The sequence below is a fragment of the Mesoplodon mirus genome (genome assembly GCF_964341445.2).
Source record: "Mesoplodon mirus genome assembly, chromosome: 9".
Classification (NCBI taxonomy): Eukaryota; Metazoa; Chordata; class Mammalia; order Artiodactyla; family Ziphiidae; genus Mesoplodon; species Mesoplodon mirus.
Window position 1 is genome coordinate 8,781,888 of NC_138985.1, and position 12,726 is coordinate 8,794,613.

General features: G+C 52.0%; 1 protein-coding gene across 13 annotated transcripts in view; it reads left to right on the forward strand.

Annotated features, from left to right (window-relative positions):
• Nucleotides 1–1,069: 1,069 nt before the first annotated feature.
• COBL (cordon-bleu WH2 repeat protein) overlaps nucleotides 1,070–12,726 on the forward strand; it is a 257,272-nt gene continuing 245,615 nt past the window's right edge. For 7 of the 13 annotated variants that reach the window (XM_082632720.1, XM_082632724.1, XM_082632718.1 and 4 more), the window contains exon 1: nucleotides 1,070–1,778. In XM_082632720.1, the coding sequence (XP_082488846.1) occupies nucleotides 1,657–1,778 (122 nt within the window). In that variant the 5' untranslated portion in view covers nucleotides 1,070–1,656. Of the gene's footprint in view, nucleotides 1,779–2,038; nucleotides 2,275–12,726 lie in introns of those variants that run through there. The other 6 variants (XM_082632730.1, XM_082632728.1, XM_082632719.1 and 3 more) reach the window with 4 other exon arrangements.

The following is a 12,726-nucleotide window of genomic DNA, read 5'->3' on the forward strand; positions in this document are numbered from 1 at the left end:
GCCTCTGGGTCCTCCCAGGCCTCTATCCCATGAGAGCGACTTGAACCTCAGCCTGGAGGTGGGAGACCGCCTCCACCTATTAATTTTTCTAGGACGTTGACTGTCTGGCTGAGAAACAGCTACCTGCTCTGACCCCCTTCTCCACGGGGACACTGGGCTATTCCTCACCCCCACTCCTTCTGCCACAGTCCCAGGCCCTCCAGTCACCTGTGAACCATGAGTGGCACTTCCTCCTGTATCCTCAGCAGGCTCCAGGCCACAATCCTTGGTCCACTTCCCGGCTCTGGCCCCTCCCAGGCTGTGCTTTCCCATGTGGTGTCTAGATCAAGGAGGGACTCCTGACCCCCAGACCTAGAGGGGGAAGGAGTCGTGGAGACTCATTCATTCAGTGCACTGGTTATTTTATGGAGCACCCCCTCCACCTGCCAGGCACTGTCCTAGATACTGGGGGTCCAGTGATGCATGAAACAGACAAAGGCCCAACACTCACTGAGATCAAATTCTAGGCGAGGAGACAGATGGCCAGAAACATGCTGAATATGAGATGTACTTATATGTGTATATTGCACTGATTTATAATGTACGCACCCATAATTGTTTATATACTTATATAAACAAAATTTATATATACATTCATATATAAGCAACATTTTGTTTATAATGCAAGCATAAACAGTTCTTTATAAATATAAACAAACATTTAAATACATGCAAACAACAAATATATACTAAAATATATATACTGTTGATATATATACAAACAGAATGATAAATGCTTGGAAGAAAAAGAACTCAGGACAAGCGGAGCAATACTAAGTCTGTGCTTTCACACAGAGGGCTCCGGGAGGGCCTCCCTGGGGAGGTGGTACGGTATCTGAGCAGGCACCGCAGGGTGGGACGGTGCAGGCGGGCAATCCCTTGGCAGAGCATCCCAGGCAGAGACCTGAGGTGGGCAGAGCCGGGGGTGCTGAGCCGCAGGGCGCTGGGCTCCGAGGCCGAGAGCAGAGGTAGGAAGAGGCTTCTGGGTGGGCGTCCCGGCCTCAGCACTTAAGGCCTTTCAGGTCTGGGCAAGGACTTCGCATTCTGTGTCTAGACCGGCCCCCGCCCCCGCTTCGTTAATGGGAAAGCTGGAGGGTAGCGGGAGGACGGCTCAAGATGGCCTCGGGATTCCTCATCCAAGTTTAAGATCCGAAGTAGCACCTCCTCCGACACCGATCCCTGCAGGCTCACTTCTCGCCTTTTAGTCTAGTCGTTGGAAACACAGCAAAGAGTCATTTCTGTTAGTCAGACTTTCGCACTAGCCCAGATCCCTTTTGTGGCTTTGGGGTGGGTTAGGAGGCATGTGGGGTGAAGCTCGCCAGATCGGGGGCCTCTGGCTGGCTTGCTCTGGGCCCTCCGCGGGCTACCTCTGCTGGCATTTCTGCCCGCGGCCAGCACTCGGACCCACCGCGGGGCAGCGCGACCGCGGCGCCTCGAGAACAACTAGGCAAAGTCGAGCGCGCGCCCACCCGAGCTCAGGGCGCACCTCCGGGCCGGCTCCAGCGCCCGCAGCTTCCGGCTCCGGACGCCGGGGCGGGGCCCGAATCTGCATTTCTAGCCGGCTCCCAGATGCTGCAGGTCAGGCACCCACTTTGAGACCGGAGCTCCGTTGCCCGGATGGAGGTTCTGTTGGGTTCCAGGGCAGCGAGCCTGGCACCGCTCACTCACTCCTCGATCGTCAACCTCAGTCCTCCCGCCGGTCCGCCCACCTCGCCCTCGCCGGGCCCCGCCACTGCCAGGTGCTTCCCCCTCCGCAGCTCCTCCCCGCCGCGGCGCGGCGCGCTCCCGGGGCCCGGAGGTCCGGGGGAAGCGGGCGGCGGCGCGGCGGCGGGCCGGGAGTCGCCCCCGGGCGCCGGTGCCGCCGGGCCCCTGTCCCGGACGCGCGCCGCGGGCCGGGTCCGCCGCTCGGGAGGCGCGCGGCGGCGGCGGCGGGGGCGGTGCTCCCGGGGGCGCGGCGCACCTTACTCCCGGCGCCCCCGCCCCGCGCCGGCCCCTCCCCGCGCGGCCCGCGCTCCCGCCCGCGCGGGTCGGTTCCAGCCCCTTCCGTCGTCCCGGCCCCGCTGCTGTCCTCCGCCGGCCCGCGAGGGAGGACGATGGGTCAGCGCGGAAAAAGTGAATGAGGGCGGCGGCGGCGGCTGCGAGCGCCTGACTCGCGGGGCCCGAGCGCCGCCCGCGCTCCCCGCCCGCCGGCTCCATGGACGCGCCGCGCGCCTCGGCGGCCAAGCCCCCGACCGGGTAAGCGGCTCCGGGCTCCGCTCGGCTCGGACGCCCGCGCCCGCACGGCGCGCGCTCGGGACGGGGGCGCCCCTCTCCGGCCCGCGGGCCCGTGCCCCGCGAGGGAAGGGGGTTGTGTACTTTGTGCTCCCGGGTCGTTGCCCGGGTAACAGTGTCAGGCCGAGGCCCGGCCGGGAGCTTTTCGCGTGGGTGCGTTTGTGGGCGCGCTCCCTTTGGGGGGGTCCCCGCGGGCAGAGCCCCACCGAGCCCCAAGCCTTCCTCTGCCACCCGCGAGGGCTCACCGGCGGGGGGGTGGAGGAAGGCAGTGGAGACTCGGCCCCGGCCCCCAGCCCTGTCGCTGACTTGCCCGGTTCCCGCCCGCGTTCCAGTCTGGTCACCCCGCACCCGGCACGGCACCCCGCCCCACCGTCCGCTCTACCTTCCCCCCAAAAGGAAGGGGAACAGGTTCCGGGCCCCCGGAGGCGCCTGGGTGCCGCGGTCTCGGGAGGGCTGTGTAGAGGGCACTGCCCTGGAGGTTCTCCTGACCGCTGCTCCCCCGCCCCGGCTGGCTTTTCGGGGCTCCCCTGCACAGGGCACAGGCGGGGCGGGCCGGGCCCGCGTCAGGGACCCCAGCATCGGAGTATAGTCGGGGCTCCCATCCCGGCTGGCGGGGTCGTGCCCCTGCCCAAACTTTCGCGGGGTCTGTTTTCCATCCCCACACCTCGCGTGTGTGCATTGCATGTCACGTTCACATTTTACTCGCAGAAAGAGTGACTTCCCTAATACAAGAAAAGTAAGCCTGCTCTTTAACCGGATCCTGAGGCGGAATTTGAACCTTGCACGACCCCACGGGGCCTGGCGGCCGCTGCGCTGCAACGTTGCGCGCTCTGCTTGCGGCTGCCTTGCTTCTCCGCGGGGCGCACCCAGGACCTGCGAACTGTCTTACGGGCCTGGAGCAAATGTGTGATGAGTCCTGCAAATGGAATGAGTGCCTGGGGTGGGCCCTGCACCTGCTTACCGAAGGGGCCCACGTTCCCCTCTAGCAACTGGTCTCCAGCGAGGCAGCTTTGGGGACAACTAATCTCATTTCTTTGCAGTGTATCCCACTGACTCATCCTGCCCGCGTGTGCCCATAGGCCGCGGTGCTGCCCAAGTGCGCAAAAGGTTTTCAAAAACTGGCTTTTTTTTTTTTTTTTTAACTCTCCCTTTAATGCCAGGAAAAAGTGAGCCAGGTTAGCAAATCAAATAATCCCGAGGCTGAGGAATGTTAAAAAGAACTTTTTTTTTTTTTTTGCAGGACGCTTAGTGGTTATGTAATTACGTTTGAATAAACAAATCTCCCGCAAAGAAAATACACGTGGGAAATCCTTTTTCATGGCAGTGGTCACTGCAAAATGACTTAGAGAAATGTGAAACAGAATTGCCTCTAAATCTGCCGTCTTCGGAGCTTATTTAATGAGCCCGTTTAAGGAGACGGAATCGTTTTTTGGCAAAACTACCTTAGAAATATATTTGAAGCAGAGAACATTTAAGAGGCCAGTGAAACGGTATCCAAAAACTATCTGTGAGATCCTTGAAAGGAATCTGATTGTAGAAGTGAAACGGGGAGCCCTAAGAATTGGGCCCTCTTTCCAGGCTGGTACTGTGTAAGCGAGAGGGCAGTCACCCTGGGTCTGGTTCACAGGGCTTTGCAGAGCTCCGGCTGGCCTTCATGTCCAGGGAGACTAAGGACTTTCGCTGTGGATATGGTAACAAAACTGAGATTGTTATTATTGATGCATTTGGTCCTGTGCCCACACTCACATCCAGAGCCTCTGATCTGCTTGTTTGAACATCTTTGTCCAAGAAATGTAGACATAGTGCTTTTAAGTCTATTATTCCCCATTATTGTATCATTTGTCATTTGTTTTAGTACATTTTAGGGAAGTCAAGCAAATATCAACGTGCTTAAAATCAGAGGAAAGAAATGGTCTTGGGTTTTTTTGAATGTTTTATATGATTTAGGTGTATCGGTTGCCTACCAGAAAGGAAAGATACAGCTGTGAAAATTTTGGCTTTGGTACATTATTGGTGGTAGTCAGCTTCTGTTGGTTCTTCACCGAAATTACAGTCTCATCTCTCTGACTGGTTCCTGTGTTGCCTGAGAATAAGGCAGTGCTTGCCACGTACTCCGGGGAATTTGTTTTTCTCTGACACTGCCATGATTGGTTATCCAATCCCACTTTCGGTAAGTTATCGCTTCTCTGCACGATAGCAGATAACTGATGTAACGAATTTGTTTTCGTTCACTGAAACTGGCACTTTTCCTTGTAATGGGCTGGATGGGGGACAGTGGATTAAGGAGATTTCACATTATAAGATACGGTGTATGACAGCCCTTCTTGAGGATTACTGAAGGGCCGGAGGACTTAGTGAGTGTAAACTCACCCACCGTGTGTCTGCCTACATTATTAATGCAGAGTTATTCGTTATCTTTCTTGAGAACACAAGTATACATTTTAGTTGGATTGAAAGTATAGGTTTTTCCTAGTAATTTCATTAAAATCATAACTTAAGACGAACTTAAAACTGTCTGGGGTAAGTATTCTTTTAGGAAAGAAGACATATGCAAAAACTAACAGTCAGACCTGATGTGACTTTTTAGGAATTTCAGAGCTCAGTTGAGGTATCATAATTGATGGAATATTCTAGAATGCAAGTAAAGGTAAATTACCTTTGGATGAGGTTTTAAAATATCTTTAAGTCCACTTAAGACAAAGTTTATTGGCTTACTTGTAGTTTGAGTATGTGTGAGACCCATCCCAGTAGTTGGTGATGGACACAGGGTTTACGGTCCCACTGGACCCTATATGAATAAGAGGCAGAACATCAGTGAGTTTGGTAGGATACTGGTTAATTTTTTTTCCCTATGGCAGAAACACGTATTTCTGTACAATAAAATAGTCTCCAGTGCCATGAAATGTCTAAACAGCTGGTGCCTTTGACCATTGACTGCATTCAGGCAGTGTGCTCATGTAAAAACCAGTGGAAGTTTGCTAGTCAGTCTCATCAAAAAGTGTGCTTCCTGAAGACATAGCTGGTAATCCTTTTTCTGCATAAATTCGTCTTCATTTAATCAAGTTATTAGAACAAGAAATAATTTTTAAAATATTAATTCAAGTGGGTAACCTGAGCTACTTGAGTCCTTTCAACACCCAACGTAGAGTTCAGTATAGGAGGCCGCTACTCCCGACCGTAAACTTGGGTGGCCAGCTCAGCATTGCCTACCTCACCTCTCACGAGCATACAGAGATAATAAAATATTAACAGGTGTGCCCCATAATAACAGGTTTAGGCTTCTAGGCCTTTTTTTTTTTTTTTTTTTTTTAAGGTTTCTAGGCTTTTGGCTAATGTGTTAGAAAATGTGTTTACATCCTTAAAAATGACAGTGTGTCTAATTATTGGCTGCATTAAACTTTTCCCATTTAATTTGAGCTGTATCTTTTAGACGTTATGTTGGCAGTTCATTTAAGAATGTCAAAGTTATTGTTTGATATAAAGTGGAAAGGAAGCCTAGGAATTTTATTCTTTTGTAATTATAGTTTTTCTTAAAATTTTCTTAACACGTAAGAGGAGTTGGACATTTCCCTGTTACAATAGCAAATAATCTCAGAGCGCTGTAAGTATTTCTCGGTGGTTGTATAATGAAGGTGAAGCTAATATACGATTAAATTTGGTGTAATGACGTTTGTACTGCGCTGGCTTCTCCTGACTCTGGGCACGGCGGCCTGCAGTCCCTCCTCTGTCCGTCCCTGCCTGACTTTTGTGGCGCCAGCAGAGTTGATTATTATCGGGTAGGTGCAGGCAAGTGACACCCCCATGTGCATGCAGGTCTGGGTCCAGTGGCCTCTTTAATTTGGGACCTGGGAAGTGAAGTGATTTCTGAACACCCGGGAATGCTTCCATAATTATTAAGAAAACGGTGATTATAGGCTGTCTGCACAGCAATGAGCAGTTTAGGTCTCTAGGCCTTTTGTGCTTTGTTATTAAATTTATCATTACATTTAAATTTTTAATTGACCATCAGTTTTAAAAAGTGAGCCGAGATATTTGACACCAAAGTAATGTTTAGACTGAGGATGTGCAAATTTAAAACAGGAGCAGTTGGTTGTGATTTGGACTTGAACTAAATAAAAACATTTAGTGGAGAGTTTGTGTATTTATTATGTTTCCTGCACCCCTTTATTCTCTCCCCATCCGCATATAATTGTGGGGTCTGTGGACTGTATGTTTTGGGTAATTTTAGTTGTACATTTTTTCAGTTGCTCTCTACTGTAACAGAATATAGATTTGATATTTCATGATCCACTGAAGGCTTTTATATATCTTCATCTCTGTATTTTTTCCTTGACTTAAGCCATTGAATATTGATGTATGTTATTGACATAGTGATAATACGCCTTTTTACTCTTTTATGATTTTCTTTTAAGCGAATTTTAAATCTCTCCCCTACCCCCCACCATTTTGTACCTTTGCTTCCTCACTTTCACCTTGTCACTGCAGTGTTCATTGTCCAGGACCACTTGCTGGCTTTCAGCCCCTGAGTGGATGGCAGTGTCTTTTATCGCTTTTCCTTCATGTTCCCATAGTTCTTTATTTTTTACCTGTCTCTTCCAGTCATAGTATTCAACTTTTTTTCTGACTTATATCAATACTTTATATGGTTTCATTTGCTTTTATACGCAGCTAGTGATGGTAATTGTTTTCAAGACCTAATGGTGTTTATTCTAAAGTAGATTTTGCTACGTACTCTGGTGGGTCTTCGGCAGCATCTACATTTCCTCCCGTCCATCTCAGGGATGGTCCCCCACTTCAGAAATGAGGACGCTCACTTCCCCGGCTGGGGGCACCCTGCAGCCTTGAGGGTTTTCACAGACTTCCATTTGTCCCCTAATTAGGTGCTGAGCTGTTGCTTGCCAGGACCGTGTCTTCTACAGGTCAAGTTCAATTAGAATAAATTCCACAGCCAGAAACATTTCTATTTAAAAATTAAAGGAAAAGCTTTTCAAGCAACGGCTAAGAGGTATTTTATTGAGGTACATTTGATGAGACAGGTTCCCCGTCCACAAACACTTTCTCACAAACCCTGTTGTAGATCCAATCCCCACCTCTGCCAAACCAAATGTTACCTTTTTAAGAGACACTGATTGCTTTAGAAAGATCACTGAAGTCCTTATCCGTTTTGAAAAAAACTGACACAAATTCCCAAAGTTGAGCCAGATAGAGCAGGAGTCCTGGTTCATTGCTCCCCCGCTTCCTTCCCACTGTGTTGTCCAAGGTCTCAGACTAGGAACCGTTGTCTTAGGGACACTCTCCCCTCCCTCCAGACGAGGGCAGCAGGCTGTCTCTCTCCCTGGACACGTGTGGACACACGTGGACATGCTCGCACCCTGACTGGGCCAGACGGGTATCTCCCTAATCTAGAATGCCTTGTGCTTGGTCGTTAATCCTGTTTGACTTTCTCCTATCAAAGGCTTGGTGGAAGGAAAACGGGCTCAGGAATAAGAAGACTTGGGTCCTGGTGTCACTTGTGCAGGATTAAACTGACCTTCTGAGCCGAGCCTGCTGGCCTGTCCTGGGGTGGCTCCTGCCTGTTTCCCAGCCCAGTGCTGTCCCACGAAACTCTGTGAGGATAAGGATGCTCTGTATCTGTGTCCAGTCCAGGAGCCACTGAGCACTTGAAATGTGGAGCTGAATTTTTCACTTTCTTCAATTTTCATTCATTTAAATGTCAACAGCCAGGTGTGGCCAGTGGCGCCCTAGAGGGCATGCAGTTCCAGTCTCTTCTTTTTTCTCTGCCGCCTTATCCTTCCCGAATCAGACTGTGCCCTGCTTTCTCAGACTTGCTCTCTCCCTGTGGCCCGTGGGCTTTTCTTCTCCTTTCCTAGGTGGTTGCTGCTCCTTCCCCCAGCTGCAGCTGGGGGCTCCATCGAAGGCCCTCGAGACCCCTCCTCCGGTCTCGGATGAGAGCCCTGACCTTCGCCTCTTGTGGCAGTGGTGATTCCCCTGTAGGAAACCCTCATGTGGGTTTCCATTTACTCGTCTTTGACCCTCTGACTTACGAGCTCCTGGCGGGCAGGGATGCTACCTGGTGACAAATTGGGTCATAACTTTGTGGCACAGGACACAATGTACAGCTGCGATTCTGTAAATGAGCCCTGCTTCCCCGTGATTCGTGGAGGGTATTGGATAAGATGAGCTCAAGACTCACATGAGATCTAAAATCTTAGGATCAGAAGTGTTCCCAGAAATTATAGACCCTTCTTTTGTCAAAACTGACCTTTTAAAAACTGGCTGCTTCATCTTGCTTTTGCCAGACTATAGGACAACAGAAAGGTCAGTTGTTACTACACCATTCAGCCCGATCCACTCCGACTGGGCTTGCCAGCTGTGCCATCCTGCCTTTGCAGACTTGGGATGTGTTGGACGTCTGATTTTGTGGAACTAGAGTGACAGTGTTAGACGATGCAAAGTGATGGTGGCTGAGAGAGGAGATGAAAGTCTGTGGAAGTCCTGCTGTGGTCTGAATGTCTGTGTCCCTCCCAAATTAACATGTTGAATTCCTAACCTCCAAGGTGGTGATATTAGGAGGTGGGCTTCTGGGGTGGGGCCCTCATAATTGGGATTAGGATTAGCGCCCTTATAAAGGACACCCTGAGCGCTCCCTTGGCCCTTAACACCGTGTGGCGGTACAGTGAGAAGTCTGCGACCCGGAATAGGGCCCCCCCCGGAACCACGCCAGCACCCCGACTTCGGCCTTCCATCCTCCAGAACTGCGAGCAATACACGACTGTTGCTTAGAAGCCACCCAGTCTGTGGTGTTTTGTCACAGCAGCCCGAACAGGCTAAGACAAGATGCCAAGTCACAGGGGACCTGCTTCTCCCTGTCTGGGGGCTCTGCCGGGGCCCGGGGACAGGATCCATCTGCCCCGGCCCAGCCTGAGGTGGGGGAGGGAGAGGGCCGTGCCCTTTACTTGGAGGTGCCCTTTCCCTTTGCTCGTGTCTGTTGAGCCAGGCTTTGTTTTTATCATTGTAAAATTTACACGATATAGCATTTACCATTGGTACAGCTCAGTGGCAAAAAGTCCGTTCACATTGCTGTGCAGGCGTCACCACCTCCAGCTCCATGATCTTTTTCTGCCCAAACGGAAGCTCTGTATCCATCAAACGGTCACTCCCCATCCCCTTCCCCCAGCTCCTGGCGCCACCATCCTACTTTCTGTCTCCGTGGATTTGACTCCTCTAGGTGGACTCATACAGTATTTCTCTTTCTGTAACTGGCTTATGTAGCCTAGCAGAACGTCCTCAGGGTTCCTCCATGTGGTAGCAGGTGTCGGAATTTCCTTCCTTTTTAAGGCTGAAAGTGTAATCACAGCACTCGTCAGTGGACACTTTGGCCTCCACCGCTGGCTGCTGTGAAGGATGCTCCTCTGGGCGTGAGACTGCAGATACCCGTCTCTGCTTTGACTCCCTCCCCCATATCCTCCCCGGAGTGGGATTGCTGGACTGTAGGCAGTTCTGTATTTAACTTTTTGGGAATCGCCGTCCTGCTTTACACAACAGCTGCGCCGTCTGGCGTTCCCACCAGCAGCGCCCAAGAGCTCCTGTTTCCAGCGTGCTGGCCGCTGGCTGTGTTCTCATCACCTGGTCCTTTACAGTCTTGGAGGACGGGGGGACAGGATCAGGGAGCTTCCCGGCGTCGTTGCTAGTGTGCTCGACCCTCTGACTCTCTGTGGGGAGTGGGGGGAGCTGAGGTGAAAGTGGGCAGACCAGGCAGGTGTCCCTGCTTCTCCCCCTCCTCCAGGGTCCTGGGGGACCCCCAGTTTCTTCAGACTGGGGGCCCCTGGCGGCTCCTGGGCCTCTGCTGGCAACGTGGCCTTAGTTTGCTCTGAGCATCCCTCACAGCCGTGGTGCAGGGTTTCCTCCACAGTGTGGCTGTGGGTCTGTGACAGCGCCTGCTGGGCAGCTGGCATCTCTGGATGGTAGTGACACCAACCCAGGGCCTTCCAGGAGAGCCCCATGCACCAGCCTGGCCCTGACCCCATGGCTTCATTTGGAACAGATCAGGGCACCAACAGCTTGCTTTTTACGATGTCTCTGTTCCTGTTACGGGTGCCCTACTCACTTCGTCTTGTTCAGAACGGGCACCAGCCTGAAAAGGTGGGGGGGGGGCAGGGAGGAGGATTTCCCAGCCTGGGCCCCCGGGGTGGCCGCAGCAGGAGAATCAGGGTTCCAGCCTGGGAAGTTGGGTGGGTTGGGAAAGGGATGGCAGGAAGGGTGCGGAGCCCCTGCCAAGCGTTTGTCTCGGCATCTGTGCTCCGTTCGGCCCTCGGCTCAGGGCGTGGACCAGATGTGTTGACCCTCCGGTTACGTGGAAGTGGCTTGAATGATTAAATGCTTAGGTAGCAAACTGAGTTAGGAGACTTGGGAAAACGGGCTGTGAACGCGAGTGTGTGTGCGCGTGCGCGTGCGCGCGCGTGCGCGTGTGTGCGCAGGTGGTGGTGACGTGATGTTGAAGCTCACTCCCAGCACTGGGCAAAGTAGCAGACTCCCAAATCAGATTCTGGCAGTTTTTGCAAACCTGATGTTTAGGGAGTGGAATTTAAAAATAACTCAGGGGCCTCCCTGGTGGCGCAGTGGTTGAGAGTCCGCCTGCCGATGCAGGGGATGCGGGTTCGTGCCCCGGTCTGGGAGGATCCCATATGCCGCGGAGCGGCTGGGCCCGTGAGCCATGGCCGCTGGGCCTGCGCATCCGGAGCCTGTGCTCCGCAACGGGAGAGGCCACAACAGTGAGAGGCCCGCATACCGCAAAAAGAAAAAAAAAAAAAAAAAAAAAAAAGAATAAAAATAACTCAGGTGGGAGTGATAATACAGCAAAAGTGTAGACTTGTGTTCCCGTGGCTAATTCCTGAGACTTCAAACATATTGATAGTTGTGTTGGCCCGAACCCTATTAATTAGGAGCAGAATCCACTAATGTTCAATAAACAAGCCGTTAGGTTGGAAAGAGACTGATTCACTGTGGCCACAATCTAGACATTGGCCGCTGAGAGTAGCGCCCGGCCAGAACTCCCCACCCGTCTGCCGGCCCGTCTGTCTTGCTGACTATAATTATCACATGCAGTTGGCTTGAAAACTTTCTCCCTCTGACGCTGTGTCTAAACCCCTTCTTACATCTCGGTGGTTAACAGTGTCTGGACAGCATCACACACAGGAGGAGCGCTCCGCAGACCTGTCGGTGGATTTAAAAAGCGGTGGTTGCCCAGGGGGAGGGGGAGGGGGAGGGGGAGGGGGGGAGGGATGGAGTGGGAGGTTGGGGTCAGCAGATACAAACGGTTATATAGAGGATGGATAGACAACAAGGTCCTACTGTAGAGCACAGGGAACTGTCTTCAATATCCTGGGATAAACCATCATGGAAAAGCATTTGAAAAAGAATGTGTATATATATATATATGTATAACTCAGTCACTTTGCTGTACAGCAGAAATTAACACAACATTGAAAATCAACTATACTTCAATTAAAAAAAAAAAAACCTTTTAAAAAGAGGTGTTCCCTGGGTCTCCCTGGTGGCGCAGTGGTTGAGAGTCCGCCTGCCGATGCAGGGGACACGGGTTCGTGCCCCGGTCCTGGAAGATGCCACATGCCGCGGAGCGGCTGGGCCCGTGAGCCATGGCCGCTGGGCCTGCGCGTCCGGAGCCTGTGCTCCGCAACGGGAGAGGCCGCAATGGTGAGAGGCCCACGTACCGGGAAAAAAAAAAAAAAAAAAAAGAGAGGTGTTTCTGGGGGTCATGAAGCTGAGTGTCTTTCCTGCCCTACCCGCCCTACGTCACTCCCCCTGCCCTCCCCCACCACTTCTCAGGTGCCGTTGCCTGGTTTCCATGCAGTGATCCACAGATGAAGAGTGTGTCCCGAATGAGGTTAGGGGGGGAATTCTACCACATTCAGAAAAGTAATGAAAACTAGTTTGGGAACGAGATGAATTTACATTGAAAAAGATTTCAGTGTAAAGCATTTCCTTGTTCTTCGTCAATTCTTTTTTCACGGACCATCATGTCTCACGTTTTTGGAATGCTGCCTTTGGGGTTGGACATTTTTCTTCAAGGAGGAAACAGAAATACTTTTCGCGAGGACCTGCATCATTTCAGCCTTTTAGTCATCCGTGATACTAATGTTTTCCAGCTGACAGGACAGGCGTCACCAGCCCCGCCCCAGGAGGTTGGACCCCCATCGGTGCTCCAGAGTTGGTGGATGTACTTCTCTCTACAGCTTATGGGTGAGATCGTCACATGGCTGAAGACTCCAGGCTGGTGTCCTGCCCCTCACCCTGAGCTCACCCACCACACAGAGTAGAGGCCTGGGACATAGTTTCCCAAGTCCCGTTGGCTAAAGCCACCATCTGGTTTCCGCAGGTGATGTCCCTGGACCGTTT